The sequence below is a fragment of the Bos mutus genome, chromosome 9 (assembly GCF_027580195.1).
Source record: "Bos mutus isolate GX-2022 chromosome 9, NWIPB_WYAK_1.1, whole genome shotgun sequence".
NCBI lineage: Eukaryota > Metazoa > Chordata > Mammalia > Artiodactyla > Bovidae > Bos > Bos mutus.
Window position 1 is genome coordinate 76610955 of NC_091625.1, and position 13395 is coordinate 76624349.

Below are 13395 nucleotides of genomic sequence, written 5' to 3' on the forward strand. Positions count from 1 at the left end.
AAATTGCCTTCTTTTTCTGCTCCACTGGATAAACTCCTATTCATACTTTAAAGATCCAGTTCAAGTATCATCTGCCTTGAAAAGTTTCCCCCAACATCTCCAGGTGTGAGTTGCCCCTTCCTAGGTATTCTTAACACCCTGAACCTCCCAGTCACACATTCTTACAGTCCTTTATCCACAAGATTGGGAGCTCCATCAGGTATGAACTAGTGTCTTCTAGTGTTCAGCATATAGCAGGAGTTTAATATGTGAATTATGCAGAGTACATCATGAGAAATGCTGGACTGGAAGAAGCACAAGCTGGAATCAAGATTGCCAGGAGAAATATCAATAACCTCAGATATGCAGATGACACCACCCTTATGGCAGAAAGTAAAGAGGAACTAAAAAGCCTCTTGATGAAAGTGAAAGTGGAGAGCAAAAAAGTTGGCTTAAAGCTCAACATTCAGAAAACGAAGATCATGGCATCTGGTCCCATCACTTCATGGCAAATAGATGGGTTAACAGTTGAAACAGTGTCAGACTTTATTTTTTTGGGCTCCAAAATCACTGCAGATGGTGACTGCAGCCATGAAATTAAAAGACGCTTACTCCTTGGAAGGAAAGTTATGACCAACCTAGATAGCATATTCAAAAGCAGAGACATTACTTTGCCAACAAAGGTCCGTCTAGTCAAGGCTATGGTTTTTCCTGTGGTCATGTATGGATGTGAGAGTTGGACTGTGAAGAAGGCTGAAGGCTGAAGAATTGATGCTTTTGAACTGTGGTGTTGGAGAAGACTCTTGAGAGTCCCTTGGACTGCAAGGAGATCCAACCAGTCCATTCTGAAGGAGATCAGCCCTGGGATTTCTTTGGAAGGAATGATGCTAAAGCTGAAACTCCAGTACTTTGGCCACCTCACGCGAAGAGTTGACTCATTGGAAAAGACTCTGATGCTGGGAGGGATTGGGGGCAGGAGGAGAAGGGGACGACAGAAGATGAGATGGCTGGATGGCATCACCGACTCGATGGACATGAGTTTGGGTAAACTCTGGGAGTTGGTGATGGACAGGGAGGCCTGGCGTGCTGCGATTCATGGGGTCGCAAAGAGTCGGACACGACTGAGCAACTGAACTGAACTGAAAGTATTAATCGATTGTGTTTTTATTTGGCCAAATTGAGGAAGCAAAATGCAGTTGTTTTGGCCTAATTTAGATCTGCACATTTTGAAAGGGAAAGAGTAATGGGATTGACTGGATTACAGAAAATCCAAAAATCTTGGGACTCACAGAGTCCACAGAACTTTATCTCTGGATCACTATATGCCCCAAGTGATCATCTCCATGTCTGGATCAGTAAAGGAGCCTGACATCTTAATTTGTAACATTTCTTGATAGATCCCTCCTGACTCACCCACATCCCCACTTTATTTTTGGTAGTAGGAAAGAATTTATAATAAAAAAAATAATTTCAATAGTTTTAAAAATTAGACAACTCCCTCAAGTATAGTTTTAAAAACAATGCTTTTTTCATAATTGAACTGAGTTCTATTCAACACTTACATCTTTTGGGATATGATTATTCAGTAATGAGACTTATTTTAAAAAAATATATATATATTTCAAATTCTTTTTATTTCATAGACTCTATCAGAAGCAAACAGATATTTGATTAGGGTTCAAGATGTGGCCCAACTTCACTGCTGTGATGAGGACATAAGTTTCTATTTAAGGTAAACATTCAACTATCCTATGGCTATGAGTGTGTCTTAATTATTTTGTACCCAGAATCCAGTACAATGTTTGTCATATTGTAAATATACAATAAATCTTTGTGTTGATCTGAAAAGTTACACATACACCCCTCTGAGACGATGTAAGGTGTTTATCACCTTACTCAGATTCCAGGCAGCTCCTTCATAGAATGGAAGAAACCCAACTGTCACTGCCTGGGCCACTAACTCGAGACATGGGATTTCTGGTTTGGTCACTTTCCTACTGAGAGGAGAGCTGATGTGAGATATCACATGGATGATCTGCTCAACTCTAAGAAAGAGAAGACCAGTTAATTATCTGCAGTTAGTTACTGAGGTCAGCGCTCCAAAGGTCTCACCGTAGGACCACCATTGTACTGAGGTCTCACATGTCTGGTTTGCACAGTGCTCACAGTAGTGTAAAAACTATTGTGATGCGAAGGTGCTAACATTTCCTTTTCTCCTTTAGAACAAGGATGGGCAAACTTTTCCGTAAAGGGTTAGATGGTAAGTATTCTAGGTCTTTCTTGCCAAATGATATCTGTGGCAACTAACTTTGCCATTGTAGCACAAAAGCAGCTACATAAATACAATACATAATGATTAATATGATCTTCATAAACAATACATGTGTAGCTGTGTTCCAATAAAACTTTATTTACAAAAAGCAAGGAGTGGGGCCATTGTTTTTAAATTCTTGCTTTAGAAAACTATTTGAAATCTATGTTTTCAGTATTAATGGCAAAGATGGTAGCTCCACAAACAGTAACCAAATGCAGAGGAATTAATTCCAATAAAAGAAATGAAAATCAGATTACCTGTTATTTCAATGAATATTTCACTGAATGTTTCCCAAAGGCCAGGACAGGATTTGGGATGGAGGAGAGGTTGGAATAAACCAGTCCCTTAAATGAAAATCAAATCACACAACTGTGTCGCTTCTCACTGTCACAGTGTTTTTGTTTTCTCATTTTGTTGTTTTTGGTCAGGAGCAATAGAAATGAGCTACAAGAGAAGGAACTAGATATCAAGTCAGCAATTCTAAACACAGTGTAGTAGGACACATGCTAGGGATTATTCCAGTTTTTTATTATTAGAATTAATTTTACCTTCATATGTTCATTCTCAGACACTCTTCCTTTATCTTTCTTTATCTACGTCCATGTTTCTGACTGACGGAATTTGCTCTGGGGAGAGTCATTTTAGAGCTAGGAAACTGGAGGCATGTGTCCCTCTGTAGATATAACCCACATAGTTTTGGATTACGCTTTTATGCACCTTGGAACTTTGACATTTTCATGTGTGACTTTAAACTTGCTGATTTTTTAAGCATTTTGTTTACTTTTGTTCTCCTTCTAATGGGGTGTCACCAGGTGCAAAGTGGAGCCTCTAAGGCCGGTGAATAGAGGCACGGCTTTAGATCACCAAACAGGGCCATCCACTGCTCAGACCCTGAGTCCTCTTGAGGACAAACATTACTAAACTACAGAGTATGTATATTGTTACCTTTACTTTTAGCTTACCCAAAGGGACCTATAGTCATTGACCAGGAAACTGGGCCCTGGGGGAAGAGAAATACCCAGACTTCCCAGAGATGCAGGACTCTGGCTCTGAATTGACTTTTATCCTGGCAACTGCCAAAAGCCACTATAATCCACTAGTCAGACTGGATGATGAGGACAAGGTGATAAACAGTTTTGACTTAGGTCAGCTCACAGAGGCTTCCCTCATGAATCAGACAGTAAAGAATCTGCTTGCAATGCTGGAGACCCATATTCAATCCCTGGGTTGGGAAGATACCCTGGAGAATGGAATGGCTACCCACTCCAGTATTCCTGCCTGGAAAATCCCATGGACAGAGGATACTGGCAGGCTACTGTTCACGGCGTTGCAGTGGGACACGACTGAGTGACTAACACTTAGCTCACAGAACCAATGACGTACTGTTATCTGTTCATGCCAAAGTTTATGCTCTGCAAATTACTTTTAAAGTTTTATGTATTTATGGAAGTTGGGTACTTTGTTTCTTGATCTGGCTAACGTATTAATAGTGATTAAATAATGACAAAACACTTCTAGAATGGTGTTAAGAATTTAAACTATGTTTGGCGGAGTCATTGAGTCTATTTGTGAAAAAGCAAAGAAATCCTGTCCAGGTTCAAGGAAAACACTCTACCCGTGGAGTTGGTTCTTCTGAATCCGAGCAGCAGCAGTTTTCTGAAACTTGAGTAGGATCCAGAGTTTCCATTTCAGTTGTTCCATTATGTCAATGTGAAAGGCAAAATTATTTGTTTTTACATATGTAGAATAATAAAGGTTTTTTAAAAAGGGTTCTGGTGTTTTTTGTCTTTGGATGAAACTTGTTGAAGCTCTTGGTGAGTATAAATGGCTTTTGGAAAGCTTTTTCCTAGGTAAAATACATTTATATGTATTTTAAATAGCACTTTCATAATAATAAAAACCTCTTTGTGCATTTATCTTTCCCTGCTCACGTCCTCAGGTTACAAGTGGCCTCAACTCCAAGTTCAATAAACGTGCCTGCTCCTTCTCCTCTGGGCCATCCACCCACCCAGCCCAAGTGGGTCACGCTATTAGAATTCGCCTTCATTTAACTTACTTTCAACGCTATCCCTTCCAAAGGGAAAAATCAAACATCTGTTTACCAAAGCAAACACTCCTTTCAAAGCTTCATCTTCAAAGCACCCTGGTAGGCACATTCCCTGGCCATTTAGATAGAAAGGCAAAGTTTTATTACAGCTTTTAAACATTTTTCTCAAATGATATGATTCTTATCAGTAATAAGAGTAAAAATATTGCCAAAGGGTCACAAACATGGGTGGAATTCTTTCGCCTAGGGTGGCCACTCAGCACATACAGCTCACCACATACTGATCTAAATGCACCCCCTTTCTTGCTTCCCCCTTTCCCTCATCCCTATTTCTATTTGCTCCCTTATTCTCAGAAAAACCTATCAACTTAATCTGGAACATATTTCTTTCAAACTGTCAGTAAATATGAAGCATCCCTCTCCTTCCAGCCTAAATCATAACCACAGATATGGGAAGGAAATGTGTGAAAAAGGAAGGTGGCTCCAGGGGTTGGATGACCAGTGCACTTCTATCTCTCCACACACCTAACATGACCTGTACCCCCTACACTCTCCCAAGAGCTGAACCTGAAGCAAAGCACTCCTTAAAATGTTTAAACCACTCGCTCTCCCAGTCTAGTCTTTTGGCCACCTCATGGGCACAGCTGTAGTTAATACACGACTTAAGTACTCTGAAGTGTGGTTGGCGAATCATCATCACCAGGGAGCTGTTAGAAACACAGAATCTCAGGCTAGTCTAGCTCTACTGAATTTGCATTTCAATGAAAATCTCTGGGTAATTCAGATGCACAGTAAAGTTTGTACAAGTCAGAGCCATTATAATACAGAGTGGATTCTAAATGTGAATTATAGTAGCTTTTATGGAAAACAACCTGTCAGGCTTTGGTTAAAATATATACATATATACCGTTTGGTCAATCAATCCTACCCTTGGGAACCCTATCTGACAGAAATGTAAGGAGTCTGTTTGTATGTAAGGAACTGGTTTTTTCAAACATTGCTCACAGTGGCAATAAAGAAAAAACAAAGGAAATGAGGGAGGGAAAAAAGAGACCTGAGCCTGCAAAGAAATGCCCACTAAGTGAGGGAAGAGTTAGAAAAATGATGGTCCATCCATGCTATTATTTGGTCATTAAAAAGAACTCGATTTCTATTGCTGAGAAAAGCAAGAAAAGAGCCTGGAATAATACTTAAAACAACCTACCTGTAAATAGATGCATACATAGGTACATATGTGAGTGACTACTTGAATGGGTTAAAAAAAAAAGTAAAGAGTATATACTGTTTGGTAATGTGGGTAACGTAAGTGAAGGGAGGAGTGAGCCAAAAAAGTGAAACCAAAGAGCAGTGCACGGAAACAACCGACAGTATATGCTGATATAACTGCATCACTTCTGAACGACTTTATCTGGATCTAACTCACCAATTTAAAAATTAAACACAGATGATGGCAATAAAAACTAAGAGAATTCCTCTGAATAAACCAGTCAACTGAGTTGCTTGCTTAGAGTAACTTCTTGAGGGTTTCTTGATGCTTCTAGGAGAAAAACATTTTTGGGGGGCTATCCTCCATCAAAGTAACGAGCTTGCTGCACTTGGCCATTCCTGGGTCTGGACAGAGATTGGGGACATGGGTGAGGCTCTCCCAAGTTCCTCCCTAGTACATCATTTGATAACCCACACCAGAGCACAGTGAAATCTGCTAAACACTGTGATCTGACTCCATCAGCAGACAACCACAGAGGATACTAGATGGAGGTTGGGGATCAAAAAATGCCTACCAATGACCATGGTAGCAACCTCAGTAGAACTGAAGAGCTACTTAAATCCAACTTTTCATCAATTTCTCTCCAACTGTATTAGAAAATTGTTTCCTACTTAGTAAATGCTTTTCTTTTCCCTGCTTTCTACTTAAGACACTGCACACCTTACTGATTCTTGTGCTTCTCTCTAACCCAACCAGTTATCCTTAAAGATGAAACCAAACTACATGAAAACATTCCCCGCAGATTGTCTAAGTACATCAAACACAAAATACCAACACAGCTTTAACCTGACTTGTGTTGTAACACTGGGAAAATTCAGTGTTCATTTTTTCCTGCATCGATTGGATACTGTCCAATGGATAAGATCAAATCATTCCACCAGGAACCCTGAGGCCCACCCACATAACTGGTCTGACAGACAGAGGGACTACTCACACCAGGAGAAAATAATACAGAGAACTTCAAAAAGTCAGTCCAAAGGTCTGAGGTGGGGAAAGACCCTGATGATGAGCTTATCAAGGTAAAGATGGTGAAGTGTGTAACAAAGCACATATGTATGCGTACGTAAAACTAAACTGCTCTTTCTCTTTTTTAAACCAGGCTCTATGAACATACCTGTGATCTCAGTCTTTTCCTCTTCAACGATGCACTGCTCGTTTCTAGTCGGGGTACATCTCATACTCCATTTGAAAGGACTTCAAAATCAACCTACCAATTCATTGCATCAGTGGCACTTCATAGGTTAATCATAGAAGACATACCAGATTCCAAATGTATGTATTCTCTTCCTCCAAAGAGATCACACCTTTAAGAAGCTGTATTATATAAAACTCATTAGCTATTAAAATAGGAAAGCAGGAAGAGAACTGGAATTTGCATTTGCAAATAATTTCCCAAGTATTTTTAGGATCTCACTAATGTAAACTTTCCTTTACCTTTGAAATAGCAAAAGAAAGGAATGCTGGCATCTTCAGACACATACTCTACACATTAGGAAAACAGCTTTCCAAAGACACAAAGGGAGACATAACCCTGTATTATTGCCAGGGAAGCTGGCAATAACCACTATTTTAACTTCTATTGCTTGTAGATGTTACAATTTTTATCTATTACTTTTCCATTATACTAGGACTAAGTGATTATTGCAGATTTGACTGTACTTTTTTCCGTAAATTTGCATTTACAAGTTCTCTAAAGGATGTATTTGCAAATGATGTTTAGTAACAAAACATTTAACTCATAATCTCAAAAGAAATAATCGTTACAAAAAGAAATCCTACTTAAACCTACTGTACCTTTTAGTTTTTATCTTACACTCTACTTCCCAATCTTCAAAAGATCTGTATCTCTTTTCCTATATTTCTGTTAGGCCAGACAATCTGAATGTAACACCTTTTGTTCCAATATTTTTCACTGCACGTGAAGGTAGGACTTATGGGTAAAGCTAGAACCAAGATCTCAGAGAAGGAACTAATCTAAAAAGAGCTGCTTTCCATTAGCTTTGGCTTCATTTAAAATCTGAGAGAAACTGAACACTAAATGTGGGAATAAATATTTTCACCTATTGAGAAATAAATATTTTCAAACTCAGGGTTAATTATCCATAATGTGCATGACATGTCTCCTTCCATCTCCCCTTAATCAGCTGTGCTCTATGTCAGAACATCATAATGTGAGCTAAAAGTGGGCATTCAGCTAAGTTGTCGTTGGCTTCTTTCTATCCTGGTGCTCATACCAGGGTGGTTAAGGTCCAGCTCTCAGCATCTCTTATCTACAGTAACTCTTGTAAAGACCTTTACCGGTCCCAGTTCCTTCTGAAATTAAAGAATATCATATCATCTATTACTTTAAAAATAATTGCTAATTATAATTAAACAATTATAAAGACAAGTTTATTTTAGACTATATTTGAATTATTCAGTAATTTAGGAAGTTATATTCTAAACTGGATTTGTGTTTGAGACTTTTTCAAAAAGTCTTCAAGATGATTTGATCAACTCTTGAATTTTAAAACATTTTTTCCTTTTGACTGTTACCTACAAAAATTAATTTATGTACTTCCAATATTTTTACAGTTATCAAGAATGCATTTATTCTTCAAGGTCCAAAACATGAATGGATTTGTGCAACAGAAGTTGAAGATGATAAATTTCTATGGTTGTCTGTACTCCAAAATGCCATCAAAAGTAGTATGGAAAAGTGAGTCTGGACTTCAAACACCAGGGGTGCCAATCTGCCCTGACAAAGACAACATATTGTTTTCTGTTCCAGAAGATTCAGTAAGAAGCAGAATAATGGTTCATCATGGATGATCGGTGGATGAACTAGGGGGACGCATAAAGTTACTCCTAACTTTTAAACTTTATCATCTATGCTCAATTATGTGAAATGGATAAGAAAAATTTGAATATAAAAATCTGAACCACTTCTTTTGATAGTTGTTTTTCATGGACATTATTATTTAATCTGACTGACAAAACCTAAGACTGAATAAGGATATTGAGTATTTAAAGATTTGTTTTCTGATCTAATGAAAAATAAAGTCATAATGAAAAGTATTTCTTAAATGATCAGTCTAGAGAAATGTCTTAATCTGCTGGTGATTTATCAACATCTTTTAACATTTCCATGAAATAGTTATGGATTTTAAAAATATGTATAAGAAATCTAAACAGTACTTTACTAAAAAACTGGTCACATATATCCAAAATATGAATGTATTTCTACAGAGAGCATTAAAAACATACCACTATAAAGCACTAAAATTTTCTGTAATTCTTAAGTGTTCTTTTGTTGCAAAATTAAATTCTTAGACCTTCCAAATAAAATGGTTTAAAAATTTGTTACATTGCTAAATTAGAAGGCCATTTGGTAGAGGGTGAGGGGGTACAAAAAACAAAAACGAAACTTGCCTGTAATGGAAATTAGCTGAGTAAAAACTGAAGAAATTAAGACAATTCTATTTAAAACATAAAAAAATAAAAATAGGTATTGAGTAGTTTTCTGGGCCCTTAAAGCTTTAATTATTTAATAAACTGAAGCTATAACCTGGTTAGCTACTTTGAAACTTTGGCTGATATATGCAGTAGTAATAGTTTTACTCAATTAATGGTAGATAACACTGTATTAATCTTGGAAGCTTTTGGCTGTCAGTTTCCTCTTTGCTTCAAATTCTCCTTTAAGGAAATGAAATCTACTAGTACAGTCTAGGATTGTGAAGTAGGCTATTTTAAACATTTTCTTTTTTCTATAACAAAAATACAAATTCCTTCTAATTCTTAAAAAAAGTACAAAAGTTAAAATGTTTTTAATTAGTGTAAAATCACACTTCTGATTATGATAAAACCATGTAGCTCAACATCTATGTCAGATAGAATAAAACATTAAAGGAATGCCTGCTCTTAGTCAGCAATAAATGTAAATTCACAAATGTGATCAAAATGGAAATACCATAGAATACAAAACAAATCCCGAGACACTACATTATCCTGAATAGGACATACTTTAGAAACTCTTTGTTAACAGGAAAAGTCTCTCTCTATAGCAAAAGAATGGAGTAGAAATGGTAACCCACTCTAGTATTCTTGCCTGGAGAGTCTCATGGACAGAGGGGCCTGACAAGCTACAGTCCATGGGGTCACAAATAGCTGGACATGACTGAGGGACTAAACAACAAAAACATGGCAAAAGAAAGAGTAACAAGAGAGCTAAAGATAACTAGGAATCTTAAGGAATTTTCGTTTATTATAATAGTGAATAATTAAGATCCTCAGAAGTTCTAAAACATGTTACTTGAAAACACTTCTAGAGACTGATGAACATAAGCTTATAATTGCGAGTTTAGTGCATAAATCATGCAAAAAGTGACGTCTGCAGCTGGACAGTACTTTTGTGGCTTGCAGCGTCAACACTTTCCCTTTGCTTCTAGCAGACAATTTAAAAATGCCTATCTTTAGTTATTTCCTAATTTTACAGGACTGCCGAGGAATTAAAATCTCACACACAACAAAGTTTAAGTCACAGGTGATCCTGATCAAACGTTCGTAAGGAAAACATAAAATCTGCCCTCTAAGCTGATGTGAAAAGCTTGAAAGTGCCATGAGACTCTTGAAGAATGTTGATTACAGCAGAGCTTATGGTTAAAGTATGCCTTATCCAATACAGTTCTTTCAAATTAAAAATCAAATAGGAAACGCATTTTAAAGATTGTTGGATTCTTTAAGTATTAAGCCTAAAAGACAAATTGACAGTTTATTTAGTCTCCTTTTGAAAATATTTCTGAGTTTGTGCTTAAGGTGTTAAATGAGAAGCCCACTGTGTAAATCCAAGCAGTGTGAGGTTTTGGCCACTAAGTATAATGCACCAAAGTTATGAGATAACACAGGGGGAGGGGGGCTGTGCCAACAAACACAATACACCCTCCAGAAAAAGTCATCCTGACCCTTTTATTGTTGAAATTAAAAAATAAAAGATACTTAAATACAATGGTGAACATATAGGGCAAAACAGAATCATAAAATTTAATGTTGAATTAAGCAGTGAGCTGAATGTCTGGGTCTCCAAATTGGCTTTGAACCCAAAACCGCTTAAAAATGGGTATGTTCACAGTTAACGGCAATTGGCTTATAGGTGAGAGAATGGTCGAAGCTGTTCCAGTTGAACTTCCAGGGAAATTCTCTCCTCAAGAACATCCTGAAAAAGATGGAAAGACAAGTTATGTTTCAACATATACAAAAATGAAGGCACATCTAACAGCAGCTCTGCATCAATAAAACAATTTCCGTTCCTTAAGAAGATGAAGGGACAGCTGTTCCTTTTAGAAACAGTTTCTTTATAGGTGCATGCATTAAAACACAATCTTAATTAAAATCTTTTTTTCTCATTACTTAAAATCAGGGTAATTGAATGTTTTTTTCCTTCATTATTAGAAAAGCCAGTATTTGCAGATGGTGGCTATTAATGCATGAATTTTGCACGAAGCCCACCCCTTGCAATAACTGCAGATACGCTGATTAACAAAGATTCTTTCCCCTGGTGATTACCTCTGGTCATAACAACTCCTGCACCTCATTTTGAGATTCCGTTTCACAATGAATAAATGTATTTTATAATCAAAATTTCTAATGACTGTCGATTTGGGGCAGTCTTTTCAGTCAGCAACTTCTTATGAAGCCATATCATTTTTTTCTTTTTCTCTTGTTTTAACCAGAATTACCTCCTATCTGGTACCACATTTTCTCAGAGGATAATGAGAAAAGTGATTTTTAAAACCAGCTTCCATATACATGTTTCTATGGTTTTTTGTAGTTCTTCAGAAAAACATGCATTAACAAAACTTTCACCTCAAGGTATGCTACTAGCAAGCTTGTCATTTAGTTTTACATTCTTCCTTTACAATGGACCAAATTCACAAGTCATAGAACAGCTATGAATATCTTCTTTAACTAAAGAGTTATACAAGAATATTATTCCTTTAACGTATATTTATCAAATGCCCAACATGTGTGAAGTTTTGAGGACAGAGACATGATGGTTATAAATCTATCCAGGACAATCTCAGTTTATCTCTGATGTCCTGGCCTATACATTAACATATCCTTTTCTCTTCAAAGTACTCTGGTTTGAACAATGTATTACATGGTCACTGTAAATGGGGATGATTATGACTTAGCCTCAGTGAGTTCAGGTTAGTAGGACAGAGACACAAATGTGCCATAGATACAGACAATTTAATAAATGCTAGAAAAGGAATATGAACAGAATACAGAATATTCTGTATTCATTTTACATTTCCATGGACTCCTTCCTCATCTTTATGGTTTACAACCTTGCTACTCAAAGTGGAGTCAACTGTCCAGGAGCATCTCCTTCACCTGGAAGCTTATTAAAAATTGCAGAAGTCTCAGGTCCCTCTCCATACTGGACATGAATCAAAATTTTCATTTTAACATGTGACCCCTTCCTAAGTGTATACAATTAAGGTTTGAGAACCACTGGTTTATAAGATGTGAATGCCTAATAATGTTGATGAATCATACATGATTCTGCTTGCTGGTTTCTATGTATAGGGATTCAAAAAAATCATGGTTAGTAGTAAGCAAGAAAACAAACTCATCCTCTCAAGCACAGATGACAGAAGTACACGCTGGCCCTGAGCACCATTTCTATTTAAGGTTTGTCTTTTCTGTTTTAGAGATGATCTAAATTGCCCCCATCCCTCTTCTTTAGACCTGTCATTTTCACAGAATCTTAGTTGTTTTGATAAAAGGATAAATTTACAATACTCGAATCATTGTAGAATTAGTGTATAGACAGCCACATATATGATCCTAGAGGTAGCAGAGGTCACAACATTTCTACTCTTGGGTTTCATTATGAAAGTTAACGAACATTTTCAGTTCAGTTCAGTAGCCCAGTCATGTCCAACTCTTTGCGACCCTATGGACTGCAGCACGCCAGGTCTCCCTGTCAATCGCCAACTACCAGAGTTTACTCAAATTCATGTCCATTGAGTCAGTGATGCCATTCAACCATCTGGTCTTCTGTTTTCCCCTTCTCCTCCTGCCTTCAATCTTTCCCAGCATCAGGGTCTTTTCAAATGAGTCAATTCTTTGCATCAGGTGGCCAAAGTGTTGGAGTTTCAGCTTCAGCATCAGTCCTTCCAATGAACATTCAGGACTGAACATTTTAGGAATATGCTTTACATACATGTAGGATAAGGCAATCATACAAGAAATGAGTACAGGAAATTCTTTTTAATATTAAAAGATTCAAAGGCATATAAAACATTTTAGATCCACACTTCTCCTGCTACTTGGAAAAGTTTCATACTAGCATAAGAACTGGTGGATCACCTCCAAGTCTAGTTCAACAATAAGAGGCTCTGAGTCCATGGAACTTTCCAAATAAAGATTCAGAAACTACATTACCTTTAACTGTTGCTGCAATTCACTATTCAATCTGGCCAAAACTGTGTTGGTTTCCTTATTGCGTCTAATTGATGCCTGAATAGCTTTCTTATCTTTCCCAACAGACCTGAGAAGATAAAGAGAGCAAAAAACGTGACCTTCATTCTTATTATTAAATTCGCTCCATTCTTCCCTGTGATCTATGGCTAATCCCAGAATGCTGAGGAAGCATCTTTGCCCTGCTAGCATAGCTCAACCTTGCTTGATCAGTTTTAAAGCTCAACCAAAAACTACTAAGCTTCAGAGGCTTAATTACTGTAGTTATTGATTTAGTGACTTTTCTGTAGAATCACCTGAGTTTAAGTCAGTGCAGAGGAGGTA

The 13395-nt window shown here is 37.2% G+C and overlaps 2 protein-coding genes across 9 annotated transcripts in view; one reads left to right on the plus strand and one right to left on the minus strand.

Annotated features, from left to right (window-relative positions):
- The window catches only part of ECT2L (epithelial cell transforming 2 like), an 83344-nt gene extending 74449 nt beyond the window's left edge, over positions 1-8895 (plus strand). For 4 of the 5 annotated variants that reach the window (XM_070376761.1, XM_070376764.1, XM_070376763.1 and 1 more), the window contains 3 exons: positions 1623-1711; positions 6707-6879; positions 8182-8895. In XM_070376761.1, the coding sequence (XP_070232862.1) occupies positions 1623-1711; positions 6707-6879; positions 8182-8309 (390 nt within the window). In that variant the 3' untranslated portion in view covers positions 8310-8895. Of the gene's footprint in view, positions 1-1622; positions 1712-6706; positions 6880-8181 lie in introns of those variants that run through there. The other variant, XR_011465395.1, reaches the window with a different exon arrangement.
- Positions 8896-10537: 1642 nt separating this feature from the next.
- Positions 10538-13395, minus strand: part of REPS1 (RALBP1 associated Eps domain containing 1) — an 89982-nt gene continuing 87124 nt past the window's right edge. For all 4 annotated transcript variants that reach the window (XM_070376766.1, XM_005891955.3, XM_005891954.2 and 1 more), the window contains 2 exons: positions 13036-13141; positions 10538-10798 (listed from right to left, as the gene is read on the minus strand). In XM_070376766.1, the coding sequence (XP_070232867.1) occupies positions 10730-10798; positions 13036-13141 (175 nt within the window). In that variant the 3' untranslated portion in view covers positions 10538-10729. The remainder of the gene's footprint in view (positions 10799-13035; positions 13142-13395) is intronic.